The sequence below is a fragment of the Malaya genurostris genome, chromosome 2 (genome assembly GCF_030247185.1).
Source record: "Malaya genurostris strain Urasoe2022 chromosome 2, Malgen_1.1, whole genome shotgun sequence".
Lineage (NCBI taxonomy): Eukaryota > Metazoa > Arthropoda > Insecta > Diptera > Culicidae > Malaya > Malaya genurostris.
The window spans coordinates 347,538,062-347,552,394 of NC_080571.1; the positions used below are offsets into that span (position 1 = coordinate 347,538,062).

Sequence of the window (14,333 nt, forward strand, 5' to 3'; positions counted from 1 at the left end):
TACACACACACAGAAATATCTGTTTGTATTGACATAATGAACCGCAGCAGTGTGTGTGTAAGCGGCATAACTAGCGACCAAACAAACTGAGCCAGTGAATGAATCACTATTAGCGCTTAAATTATATGCCCTAGTGTTTGTTTTTGTACACCGAGCGTACTGCAGCCGGCAGCAGCATCCAAAACGTAACCATAAAGACAGCTGCTCGGTCCGTCCGTTCCAATGAAAAACGATCGCTGGATGAATCTCGCTTAAGTGTAGCATCTTTCCAGTGCATGAATGACGGTCGTGACACTGCTGTCTGGCCTGAATAGCTGTTGATGAGAGGAGTGAGGCAGATTACCATGCCATTTAGGCTAAAGTGGAGCATGTTTTCTGATATGCCTCCAATCGCACGAATAAAACTGGTGTGTGGTTTGGTTATACAGATCCAATTTACATAACCCCATTAAGACCGAAGCCGAACTAATGTGGCCGTGGATTTCACTCGCCCCTCCCGTGTGTCCGACATTTCAAGTGTGCGAGTGTTTCAACTTTTTCATCCGGTAATTCTCGTTTGTCTTCGAACTGATATTTCTTATCAAAATCCCGAAACCAGTAGCTTAGCATTTTCTTTTGACTGTTTGATGCTCAAGTGGCCTGAAAATCCCACTTTCCTCACTATTTAGTGTTTCAATATCTTTCATCATTCTATTTATACAATTTTATTTTCATGACCCAATTAAAGAAGAAGTGTTTGTCAGGTATATGCACGGGCCTTGCACACAAAGTCAGCAAACATTATTAAATAATCATCAATATTCACTCTGCAGGCCCACTCTTACGTTCCGAAATCACCGTTGACAATCGACTGCACTCTAAAGATTGCGTAATTAATTATGTATTTGACCGTATCTCTTTCTCTTTCTCTTCCTCTACTTTCAGATGGGTGACGTTGATCCGGAAACATTGCTAGAATGGCTTTCGATGGGCCAGGGCGACGAGCGGGACATGCAGCTGATCGCCCTGGAACAACTTTGCATGTTGCTGCTCATGTCCGACAACGTGGATCGGTGTTTCGAAAGGTAAGTGTTGCATGCGGTGCGATGTTGTTTGAACGGTAATGTAATGGAATCGGAATGTTCAGAAGAAGTGAACTAAATTATTCAATTAAATTTAAAGCTTTTTGTTTTGGAAAATACGCTTGTTTAAAGTTACACTAGACAAATAATTGTAACGATTTTACCTTTCTCATATAGTGACTGCATACTGTGAAAAATGACTTAGGTTCTTGTGATCCCATACAAAATTTCTGAATTTCGTTCAGATGCGATTTACGGCTCCGGAATTAAGGGTTAAAAATCGAATTTCAGAGATGCTTTTATAAGTAGCCATGCAAAATAAAACTGATTTCCAAAATTGGTTAGAAAAATATTATAATTTACAGATCTTGTTAGTTGATAGTGGTTCCGGGAAATTTGCTGGTTGTGCACTGAGTATATCTGATTCTGCACGGAGAACTCTTAGATCACAAAATTACAATATTGCAATTGTTGTTTTACGCCCTGGTTGTTTCAACTAAAATGTTTCATATTGAAAATTTTCAATGGAAAATGAACGTCATTTATGTCAGTTACGTAGTTGCCATTTCATATAGGTGAAAGTATGCAGAAGAACATAAGAGTTAATTGTAAAACAAGTTTTTCCTGTACTGAACAGACTGTACTACAGTATAAATGTTTTAATTTCATCTGCGGGTATTGCATTTTCGGACAGTTCGTGTCAATGTAATTGAAAATGCGTAACGCTTAAAAATTGCTGCTAAAGTGATATTATTTGTATTTTCTTGAAAGTGCATCTATTGCGCAAGGCTTATCAGCAACTTTCTTGAAACCGGAATCCAGAAACCTCTTCTGGCGAACTATTCTGCAAGTGGAGGAAAAATTTCCTAATGCTATGTGAACATTTTGGTGGTGAACTCCTTCTTGGGAATTATAATAATTGTTACATTTCTATATCGGTCGGTTGCACGAGTGACACCTCATTGAAGCGTTTCATTTCCCGATTAGAGAACTCATTTGTAGTGCGTGTCTTCGCTAAACTGCCAGCACGATAAATCAAAAATTACAGTTTAGCTAAATGAACAATCGATTAGTTGTACCAAATTTCAACCAATCAAATCAGAAAAACAACTATTATTTTAGTTGTTTTGCGATCGCTGGCTTTTCCGTGTGAACAGTTCGTTGTAAGAGAAAACTAAAGATTAAGAAATTGATATTCGCTTGTGCCTTTCAATACAATGAAATATCGATATACTTTTGGATGATATTCTTCTATTAAAATAATTTCGTATCATTGATACAACAAAAGAAATCTGTGCGCTGCACGTCAAGCAAATCTGTCAATAATATCATTAATAAAACCGCTTCCCTAGCATTTTGAAAACTTTTAGGGGCTCATTGTCAGTTTATGATTGATTTCAGAGATCTGTGAAAATCTGTGTCATTTTTTAAATTCTGTGCAGCATATTCAAAATCTGTGAAACTAAAATTAATCTGTGAACCTGACATCTCTGGAGAGAGCAATTTGTTTTCAACTGCCATAAACATAAGTCACTGAAGCCTCTCCTGAAAGTGTGCATACAAGTTCTCACAGAGCCAAATGTAGCAGAGAACAACAAATCTCAGAGCTGAGCAATTCCCTCTCTTCTTGAATCTGTGTAGAAACAAATGTGCATGGACACAACGACTAGGGATACTTGAGTTGGACGCAGAGTTGCACTGAGTCGTGATCATCATCCACACGTCAAATCATACGAAGTAGTTCCGTCACGAACCAAAATGATCGTCATTCAACGTTGATCGAATTCATGCCATGGGTAGCGTACGGCGAACACAAACAACAGTGACGCGAGAGTGGCAACACGCAGAGAGTAAAATATTTCGAATGAGAGAACAGATCGGTCATTCTCTGTTTGTTTTTAAAATGGTCTGTTTATAGTTTTATAGTGAATTGAAAATGATAATACTTTGATTTTCATTATCATTTTCTGACATCACATCATTGCGAATGCACTTTTATTTTCCTTCTAAGAACTAAGTCAAACCGAGAAAACGTTGTCCTTGCAATTGATGATCACCACGGAAATTTTAAAAATTGATCGTCATTCTAAGATTTCAGTCATGTTGATTCGTCTCCAAGTGAGCATCAGTCTCAATTATATTGAGGTATGCGAGAAAAAAAAAGTGAGCATCAGACTGAACTGACGGAATATCTCTCTCAGTGAAACTCATACATTATTAATGACAGTACATGCAGCTTCTTAGTGAGAGAGCTTGCAAGAGAAACGATGCCTGTTGGAACGCTTGTGTCCGTCAGTGAATATTCTCTGTTTACGGATACTGGATGCAACACTGGTTGGACGTATAAGAGATGTTTGTAATTACACGTAATTTCGGAGCACAAGACAAAGTGCTCGAGTTCAAAGCGCCACGTGTTGGCTACGGCAATGTGATATGGAAAGATCGTTTGCCTTTCATTGACCAGCAAACGGAAGCAACTTATAATTAATTTGAGCATATTGTGCTGTGATCAAAATCGCTGATTATTTTCTATTCGACCTGATTTCATCGAATAAATAAAGAGTAACAATAATAGAATGCGGATTAGGAAGCAGTTATTATTTTCAATTGGACCGAGGCAGTGCATGAGGTGCACAAAAGGACCAGATGTCATGTACTCCGATTTTCACTAAGATTCAAATTAAAGACCAATCAACAATCTAACAGCTATAGGCTTGGGGTGTCCTTTGCTGTATCAAGCATACGTCTCCACATAACTCGGTCCATGGCTGCTCGTCGCCAGCCACTCAAGGCACGGACGCTTCTGAGATCACCCTCCACTTGATCGATCCACCTTGCTCGCTGCGCTCCTCTTCTTGTACCAGTCGGATTAGATTCAAGAACTATTTTCACTGGGCTGTCGTCCGACATCCTTATGACATGCCCAGCCCATCGTAGACGTCCGATTTTAGCTGTCCGTACGATAGGTGGTTCTCCTAGCAGCTGTTGTAATTCGTGATTCATACGCCGCACAGTGGTTCGAATCAATAAAAACGTGGACATAAATCAGTAGCTGCCAAACCGTTCTTTTAATGCATATAGTTGCTTTGAAGAAATTATTTACAAATATATACCGCGTAATTTGATCCTATCAATAATTGTTCATGGCCTACTTTGACAAAAAATGTAACCATAACTTTTTTTTCTGAAGAGATAGAAATTTTTTTTCTTCTGCAAAGTTTTAGAACTATTAAAAATAATTTACTTTGTCAAATATACCAAAAGTCTAGGTCGCACCGTTTCGGATATACAAAGCGTTTTTATGGCAACCCCCTTAAAATCAGTTTTTTATTTATAACTTGTTTCGAGTTAGTTTTTTATGCATACTTTCTTTGGAATAATTGAAGAAAATAAAAAATCCCATATTTTTGTTGAAGGTAGTGCATAGGTTTCTTGTTTCCTGGCAAAGTTATACAACATTTTACCTTTTTTTCACCTATCATAAAACCTTACACAGAAGCGAAATATGCAACTTTATGCAGCTGATTTTTACAAAATTTGTAGGAAAAGATGTGCCCAATATCATAAAAAAAAATCTAAGTGGAACTCGGTGGAACTTTTTTTTTAGGTCTTTTCAAAGTTAGTTTTAATTACTGAATTATGGCAACCCCCTTAAAACTAGTTTTCTAGTCATAACTAGTTTCGTGTTATTTTTTTATGCATACTTCGTTTGGATTAATTGTAGAAAATATAAAATTTCATAATTTTGTAGAAACTAATACATAAGTTTATTCTTTTCTGGAAAATTTATGCATAATTTTACTTCTTACCTAGAAAACCTTGTGCCGAAGCGAAATATGCAACTTAATGCAGCAAACTTTTATAATACTTATAGGAGAACATGTACCTTATCCAATTTATTTTCCAATGAGAATATCTTGAGTACTCTTCGTGTGACTCATTTTCACTATGGCCATGCTGAAACCATGAATGGTTAAGAAACAGAGGGCGTCACGCGTCTGCTATTTCTGTAACTCACTTTTGCAGTCGCCCGATAAACATCTCGTCTTAAAAATCGTGTTGCTTCGCGATAACTCAATTTATTTACACGTTTAAACATGAAATCTCTTCGTAAAGGTTTGTACTTTAACAATACTTTATCATATTTAGTCTAGAAAATATTTTTCCATTTTTGAAATATGTTTTGAAGTTTTGATAATTTTTCGGATTTTCAATAATTAAAACTAAATTTGAAAAGGCCTAAAATTGCATCTAGTTCCACTTAGATTTATTCTAATATTGTCAATTGTAAAAAGTAACAAAAAATTCAATTGTAAAAAGTAACAAAGTAATAATCCATGGGGTATTTCACACAAAGCCTTTTTTCAACAGCCTGTAAAATATAACAAAGATACAAAAATTCGTCCAAGGCATGAATGTACGGTTTTTTCTTAGGTTTCAAATAAGCCATTCCATAAAACAACCTTTATAGTTTATTGAATGAAAAAAGTTAAAAATTAATAAACAAATAAAAAAAATCCAAACTTGGGCACGAGGAAAAACAGCCGTGAAAAAACGATGACAAATTTTTTTTCGACTCCTAGTAGCGTCTGACCTACTGATTTCGAATATTTATTACAAACCTATCAAAACTGGAAAGAAATTGTCACTGGAAGCAATTGATATGCTAGAACTTACAACAGAACAAGAAATTAGCGATATGGAAAACTCGGACGATAGCGTGACTGATACTGATTGATCGAATGCAATGCGACTAAGTGACATATTGTAATAATTTATTAGGTAACATTAACTACCTAGTTGATTGATTAGGTTGTGAAAAGTATTGGGAAAAGTTACTCATTTAAATGCTAACTTTGAAGTAGATACTTAGGTAATGGAGATAAATTCTGTTTTTGAAATAAAGCGAATATCTCAAAAAATATTTTTTTTATATTATTCATATCTTCAGCAAAAATACTTGAAATGTTTTTTTCTTTGAAATGAGATAGAAAAAAAAAATTTTTTCGTCAAAAACAAAATTATTTTTTTTCGAAATCGGTATTACCCCCTTAACAAAAATTAAGGTGCTACTTTCAAAAGAAGCGTTATATAATTTTGTAAAACTTCTTCGAAGACACGTTAGCTCTTAAAAATCAGTGAAAGGTACAGACTTGTGACCGTCTTTTTCCAGTTTTGGACCACTGTGCGCCCTCTGTTTCTTAACCATTTATGGTTTCAGCATGGCCATAGTGAAAATGAGTCACACGAAGAGTACTCAAGATATTCTCATTGGAAAATAAATTGGATAAGGTACATGTTCTCCTATAAGTATTATAAAAGTTTGCTGCATTAAGTTGCATATTTCGTTTCGGCACAAGGTATTCTAGGTAAGAAGTAAAATTATGCATAAAATTTCCAGAAAAGAATAAACTTATGCATTAGTTTCTACAAAATTATGAAATTTTATATTTTTTACAATTAATCCAAACGAAGTATGCATAAAAAATAACATGAAACAAGTTATGACTAGGAAACTAGTTTTAAGGGGGTTGCCATAATTCAGTAATTAAAACTAACTTTGAAAAGACCTAAAAAAAAAGTTCCACCGAGTTCCACTTAGATTTTTTTTATGATATTGGGCACATCTTTTCCTACAAATTTTGTAAAAATCAGCTGCATAAAGTTGCATATTTCGCTTCTGTGTAAGGTTTTATGAGAGGTGAAAAAAAGGTAAAATGTTGTATAACTTTGCCAGGAAACAAGAAACCTATGCACTACCTTCAACAAAAATATGGGATTTTTTATTTTCTTCAATTATTCCAAAGAAAGTATGCATAAAAAACTAACTCGAAACAAGTTATAAATAAAAAACTGATTTTAAGGGGGTTGCCATAAAAACGCTTTGTATATCCGAAACGGTGCGACCTAGACTTTTGGATATTTGACAAAGTAAATTATTTTTAATAGTTCTAAAACTTTGCAGAAGAAAAAAAATTTCTATCTCTTCAGAAAAAAAAGTTATGGTTACATTTTTTGTCAAAGTAGGCCATGAACAATTATTGATAGGATCAAATTACGCGGTATATATTTGTAAATAATTTCTTCAAAGCAACTATATGCATTAAAAGAACGGTTTGGCAGCTACTGATTTATGTCCACGTTTTTATTGATTCGAACCACTGTGCGCCGTCTCCACGTTCCGCCTTCCATCTGCACTCCGCCATAGATGGTCCTCAGTACCTTTCTTTCGAAAACACTGAGTACCTTTCTTTCGAAAACACTGACGTCTCCGTCTATCAATATTCGTGGTGGTAGGCGTAGTGTTTCTTCTCTAGAGCCTCTTCCTCTCATGTATTTTGTTTTCGACGCATTCATGGCCAGTCCGATACGCCTAGCTTCAGCTTTCAGTCCGATGTAGGTTTCCGTCATCTTCTCAAGGTTACGTGTTACAATATCAATATCGTCAGCGAAGCCAAAAAGTTGTACGGACTTTCGGAAGATCGTGCCACTCGTGTCGATCCTCGCTCTTCGAATCACACCTTACAAGGCAATATTGAACAAGATACAAGAGAGTCCATCACCTTGCCGTAGCCCTCTCCGAGATTCGAAGGGACTCGAGAGCGTCCCAGATACTCGGACGTAGCACATCACTCTATCCATCGTTGCTTTGACCAATCGCGTCAGTTTATCCGGGAAACCGCATTCGTGCATGATCTGCCATAGCTGTTCTCGATCGATTGTGTCGTATGCCGCTTTGAAGTCAATGCATAGGTGATGCGTGGGTACGTTGTATTCATGACACTTCTGGAGTACTTGTCTTATTGCGAATATGTGATCCGTAGTGGCGCGGGCTCTAGTAAATTCCGCTTGGTACGGCCCTACGAATTCCTTAGCTATTGGTGATAGTCGACGGCAAAGGATTTGGGAGAGTACCTTGTATGCGGCGTTCAGCAATGTGATTGCGCGGTAATTGCAACAGTCTAGCTTATCGCCCTTTTTGTAGACGGGACATACCACTCCATCCATCCATTCCTGCGGTAGAATCTCCTCCTCCCAAATCTTGGAAATCATCCAGTGCAGCGCTTTAGCCAGTGCCTCACCTCCATGTTTGAGCAGCTCGCCTGGTAACTGGTCATTGCCCGCTGCTTTGTTGTTCCTCAGCTTGCCGATCTCCTCACTTATCTCCGACAGATCAGGGGCTGGGAATCTGTCGTCGACTGAGCGTGCACCCAGATTGATTCCTGTACCGTTCTCTGTATCTTGTGCTTCGCCATTCAGATCCTCGTCATAGTACTGCTTCCACCTGTCGATCGAAGTTTACCACTGATATCTCTGCACATTTCGGCCTGTGGCGTGAAGCCTCTACGTGAGCGGTTCAACTTCTCATAGAATTTCCGTGTATCATTTACGCGGTATAGCTGTTCCATCGCTTCGCGATCTTGGTCTTCCTGGTGGCGCTTTTTCCTCCGGAAAACCGTGTTCTGTCTGTTCCGTGCCTGTCTGTATCGTTCCTCGTTCGCTCTAGTGAGGTGTTGCAGCATCCTCGCTCTTGCTGCATTCTTCTCTTCGACCAACTGCTGACATTCGCCGTCAAACCAGTCATTTCCTCGATTCAATAACCTCGTACCTAGTACGGTTGAAGCAGTGCTACTCACGGCGGATCTAATATTCCTCCAGCCGTCTTCAAGAGTCGCCGCGCCAAGCTGCTCTTCCGTTAGTAGCACTTGCTCCAGTTGTTGCGCGTATTCCTCTGCAGTACGAATGCTACGTAGCTGCTTGAGATTGAGTCCCGGCGTTCCTGTGCGACGAGTATTGTGCACCGTCGATAGTTTTGAGCGCATACAAACCGCGACAAGGTAGTGGTCAGAATCAATGTTGGCACTGCGGTAAGTGCGGACATTGATGACGTCGGAGAAAAATCGCCCGTCGATGAGAACGTGGTCGATTTGATTTTCCGTATGTTGATCAGGTGATCTCCAGGTGGCTTTGTGGATATCTTTGCGGGGGAAGAAGGTGCTTCGAACTACCATTCCTCGGGAGGCTGCAAAGTTTACGCATCGTTGACCGTTATCGTTTGTTACCGCGTGCAGGCTCTCCAGCCCGATCAAGGGCCTGTACATTGCCTCCCGGCCTACCTGAGCATTCATGTCGCCGATGACGAGTTTTACATCCCTCCGTGTACAGCTGTCGTAGGTTCGTTCCAGCTGAGCGTAAAATGCTCCCTTCTCGTCATCGGGTTTCGTCTCATGTGGGCAGTGCACGTTGATGATGCTGTAATTGAAGAAACGGCCCTTGATCTTCAATACGCACATTCTATCACTGATTGGCTGCCACCCAATCACGCGCTGGCGCATCTTGCCCAACACTACAAATCCCGTTCCCAGAACGTTGGTTGTGCCACAGCTCTGATAGAAGGTAGCCGCTCGATGCCCACTTTTCCACACCTTCTGTCCCGTCCAACAAAGTTCCTGCAGTGCTACGACATCGAAGCCGCGGATTTGAAGCTCATCATGCAGCATTCGGTCGTATCCTGGGAAGCCAAGCAATTTGCAGTTCCATGTTGCCTAGTTGAGTTGAGTTACGTTGCAACAATGATCTCATCGAATTGCATATAATTTAAATCATATCAAGTTTCGTTTTTTCAGCAAATAGCTTTTAACTTCACATCTGCTTAGCGGTTCATGTTGAACCGTTCGGTGGCATTATCAGTTCAATATAAACTGCTAATGCACAGATAAGTCGAAAACGACATAAGAAGACATGTGTTGATGAGTTAATGAAAGATACTTAGGGAATAGAAATGGTAAATACTTTAGATTTAACTTATGTCAAATCAAGATCCTATCGAACCACTCTTCATTTTTATAACATAAGGTTAGAAAAGTAGACACAACCAAATCTCATATAGAATAGAAAGTATATAATACCGTTTTCGTTTTTGAACCTAGACTCGGGCTACTCTGACTCCGAGTAAAACGAACACGTGGTACGCGCCCTAAACAACAACTCATGAAAAAAAGGAAAAATAAACAAACTCGACTGGATGCGTGGTGCGACCCGAGAAAATTTTCAGAGCGAAACTACGCGATTGGAGTCCGATCTAGAGCGACCTCAGGTTGCTAAAACAAACATATCAAACGTTGTTTGGGCGACTCTGGGCCTGCTCTCGGGCTGCTCTGATCAATAAACGAAAACGGTATAAGATTGGTGTAGGGAAACGACGAGCTTGATTAGTTCAATTGACAAAACGGTTTTTATTTTTCATTTCAACAGTCATTTTTCTTCTCGATGAGTAATGCTGAAGTCTAGCATTCGGTGTGTTTTTTTTCGCAAAGCTCGCCATACTCAAAAATGTATATTTTTTCTGAATACATAAGTGATCAGTTGAGATAGTTTTTATACAGGGCTTGATCTAGAAAGGCTGACAGTATACAACACTTCAAAACATGATGAAGATGAATGAAAACTTGTCATAATTATTAATTGTGTTCTAAATACGCATAGAGAAAACGAAAATATTTTTTTCGGTCTACTGAAAGAAACAAATTGTTCAATGAAACGTCTCAAACAATTATTCTTTCAAAACCAACGAACTTTCATCTGTAGTAACAATCGCTAAGACCCTGAACTCTCCAGAACTTGAAGAATATTAAACTTGTTACACTGACAATTCTTTGCAGTGAAATGAGATCAGAGTATTCTCTTTCATTAGCAAATTTCTGCACCGTATTCCAGACTAACATTTTTGCGATTCTCGGCTGAATACAGTCATCTCTCCATCTAGCTGTAATGAACGAATTTAGTTCTGTTCGGAAAACCAGGCAGTTTAAAAGCACTTATCTAGTAATTACTTGCAATAGTGATCACTTTTTAACTCAAATCGAAGAATTTGCAAACCACCTTGATTCACCCAGTTCGAAGGACAGGATCTGGAGTTCTGGGAAAATAAGTGAGAATCTTTCATTTCTAAGTCTAAGTCTATTTGTTCAAAACGAATAAAGTAGGTCACATAAAATTCGATGTTGCTTAATATGGATGCGACGTATAAAAAAAACATTATCCAAAATGAAGATATTTTATTGTACTTTCATTAAAAAAATAGAAAAATTACTCCGAATGTGTTCGGATTATTTCTCGAAGGTTCTTTATTGTTCCGTTCCGGTCATCATCTACCGCAAATTGAACTGGTCAATCTCAGGTCACCGAGTCATCAACTTGCCCAAGTAACAATTAGAACTTGTTATAATTGGCATGTTGCACAATTGCTTCATATCGGTTATTTTTGTTAGGTATGCTACACAGCTGATTCAACACGTTTTTGTAAGGGATGCAAAATTCAATAAAATTACTGCTTGTAAAACCAACTCCGAAACCTGAATGGATTAAGTTCCACATCCGGTTTTCAACTGACTGTATGACAAGATCATTTGAGCAGTTTCAAATCCGATTTCCACTTAGCAAATATTACTGTTATGAAACATATGAAACAAGAAACTTGTTGCACATCATACAAGAAAAGTGCGCTTTACCATTCGCATAATCGTTGCGATAAGAGTTAATAAATTCAGTACTAGAACAATGTTTGCTACTTGGGTACTAAGTCATCTATTTAATTCCGATTTCTTCGCGTTTCGCCTTCGGCTCATCAGTGCTTAAAGCATTTCAAATTGAACCGCCATCTCCGGCTAACAGTTCAATTTGAGCCGCTAAGCAGACGCAAAGTCAGTACTTTAAGCACTGATGAGCCGAAGGCGAAACGCGAAGGGATCGAAACTAAATGTGTACTTTTTGTACAAACCAAAAAACCTCTAAATGTTCGAATCTATTTAATTGTTGTTAACTTACGTTTCATAGTTAGTAAATATTTTTAGTTTGGACGATAGTACGGGTTGGTTGAAAATCTTATCTACGAAATGCACCGATAGCTTCGAGCAGTAAAATAATTCTTGTTTAACACTCCAAATACCAAGCCCGAAAAAAAGTTGGAACGGTAACTTTGAGCATTTATAGCTCAGCTGTTTTTCAAAGGAAATCAATAAATTTTACACCCTCGAATTTTGTACAGTTCGTAGATTATTTTAAGTATATCATTATTGACAATCGGTTAGAAAAAATCAATGAAAATGTGATGTTTCCCGTTCCAGGTTTTTTTCAGGCGCAAAAAATGCCCTATCTGCTATCTAATTTTGTTCCCTTTGGCATCAACGTCGCGACTGAATATTGAGAGCTCCAACTTTATCGAGTCATAACTTTGTTGATAGTCAACCAATTTTCAAAATTTGTTCACCATGGGAATGGTACTAGTTTCAGAAATAAAATTCACTAAAACATACGTAAAATAGAGTTGTCTACCTAAAGTTATAGAGAAAACTGTAAACAGAAGACCACAAAAAAGATTGGATTTTTTATAATGGCAGTAAATATCTCTGAATTCAAAGCGATGACCTATATATTACAAATACGGCTAAAATAGCATTTTTTCTATATTCAAAAACATCTAAAAATAAATGACAAACACTAAAAAATGTCAAATTTTAGTTATTTTTACAAAATGCTTAGAAATTAAAGCGGTGACATACACTTTTTATACACTTAATTATTGTTATTAATACTCACGATTATTTATAACAAATTAAAATCAATGTTCTTAAGAAGAATCTAAAAACAAACGACATAAATACAGAAATTTTCAAAACTTTTTGCCTTTCTCATATGAAAAGTTTATGCAATCACTGTGAAAACCGACTTTTGAACCGACTGTAACCCCGTATAAAGTTCCTGAATTTTATTCGAATCCGACTTCCGGTTCCGGAATTACAGGATGATATGTGCAAAAAAATGAAAATAAGTGCACTAACTTTTCTCAGAGATAGCTGAACCGATTCTTACAAACTTAGATTCAAATGAATGGTATGAATGTCTTATACAAAGTTCCTGAATTTCATTTCGATTCAACTTCCGGTTCCGGAATTACAAGGTGATTAGTATAAAAATTACAATTTATTTCAAAATTATTTCATCACTTTGCTCAGAAATGGCGTGGCTGATTTAAAATTAGGTTCAAATGAAAGGTCTCATAGTCCTATATAAAACTCCAAAGTTTCATCAGAATGCGACTTCCGGTTCTTGAATTATAGGGTGTAGTCTGTTGGGAATTAATACAGTTACTCAAAGTGGCGAATCAATAAAACATAAATAAAATTCTAGACTAACCGCGTGACTATTCCAATCGGTAGTAATTATCATTGGACAAATAAAATAAACCGGTTCTGGCTATCCCGGTTTCCGATTCCGAAAGCACCGGAAAAAGTGTTCATTTATTTCAAAATGGATCTCACTCACTTTCCTCAGCTATGGATTGACAAATTTTCACAAATGAATATAAGTTCAAATGAAAAGTCTCGTGGTCCCATATTGAATTCCTGAATTTCAGCCGACACCAATTCCGGACAACCGGTTGCGGAATTACAGGGTGAAGATTATTAAAATATTTATAATATTTGCTTTACTCTGTAGGTTATACTAGTTGATGATGAGAAAGGCATCATTACACCACGAGTTCAAGTTCTACTTTCTTATTGTACAAAGCCATCGCAAAAATTAAGAATTTCCGTTTTACCTAAAAACTAAAAATCTGTTGGTGGAATTCAAATGATAAGTCTCTAAGAATCATAGTTTCTATTGATTGCAAACGATAGAAGTATGAAAACATATTTTGATACAATAAAATCTCAATTTACGCAAAATTTAATTCACGCACCCACGACCTTGCGCGTAAATTGAGGTTAGAGTGTATACTGAAACGTTGAAGGCATAACAGAAATTTTAAAATTTCCGATCCTGCACCGTTGTTTTTTAGATTCTACGGAAATGTTGGACAAGTTCAAAATTGTAGATATCAATTGAGTTTGTTTTATATGTACATAAAAATTATTTGGATCTATGTGTTCATTCTTTAGTACAGCACAAAAATCGAAAAATAATCGAAGCCTCCATTTTTGAGTAAATTGTAAATAAATTGATTTCAAAATATAAAAAATTGTATATTATATTAATCAATAACGTAACTGTTCTGGCTTGAAATTTTTAGGCAAAATATTTCTACCAATTTTTTTAGTTGTTTTTAGAGAATATATAATTTTATTCATCAAAACAATCTTTACGATAATGATTCTAACAATTTAGAGCAAAAATGTCATGGCTTTCATTTTTTATACATATATTAAAAAAAAATTTTGTAATATTTGTCAATATTTACATTTACACTGTATATTTTCAGGTTGTTTTTGA

General features: G+C 37.0%; 1 protein-coding gene across 5 annotated transcripts in view; it reads left to right on the forward strand.

The window, feature by feature from the left end:
* Positions 1-924: 924 nt before the first annotated feature.
* Positions 925-14,333, forward strand: part of LOC131432025 (E3 ubiquitin-protein ligase Ufd4) — a 44,644-nt gene continuing 31,235 nt past the window's right edge. For all 5 annotated transcript variants that reach the window (XM_058598061.1, XM_058598062.1, XM_058598063.1 and 2 more), the window contains exon 1: positions 925-1,064. In XM_058598061.1, the coding sequence (XP_058454044.1) occupies positions 925-1,064 (140 nt within the window). The remainder of the gene's footprint in view (positions 1,065-14,333) is intronic.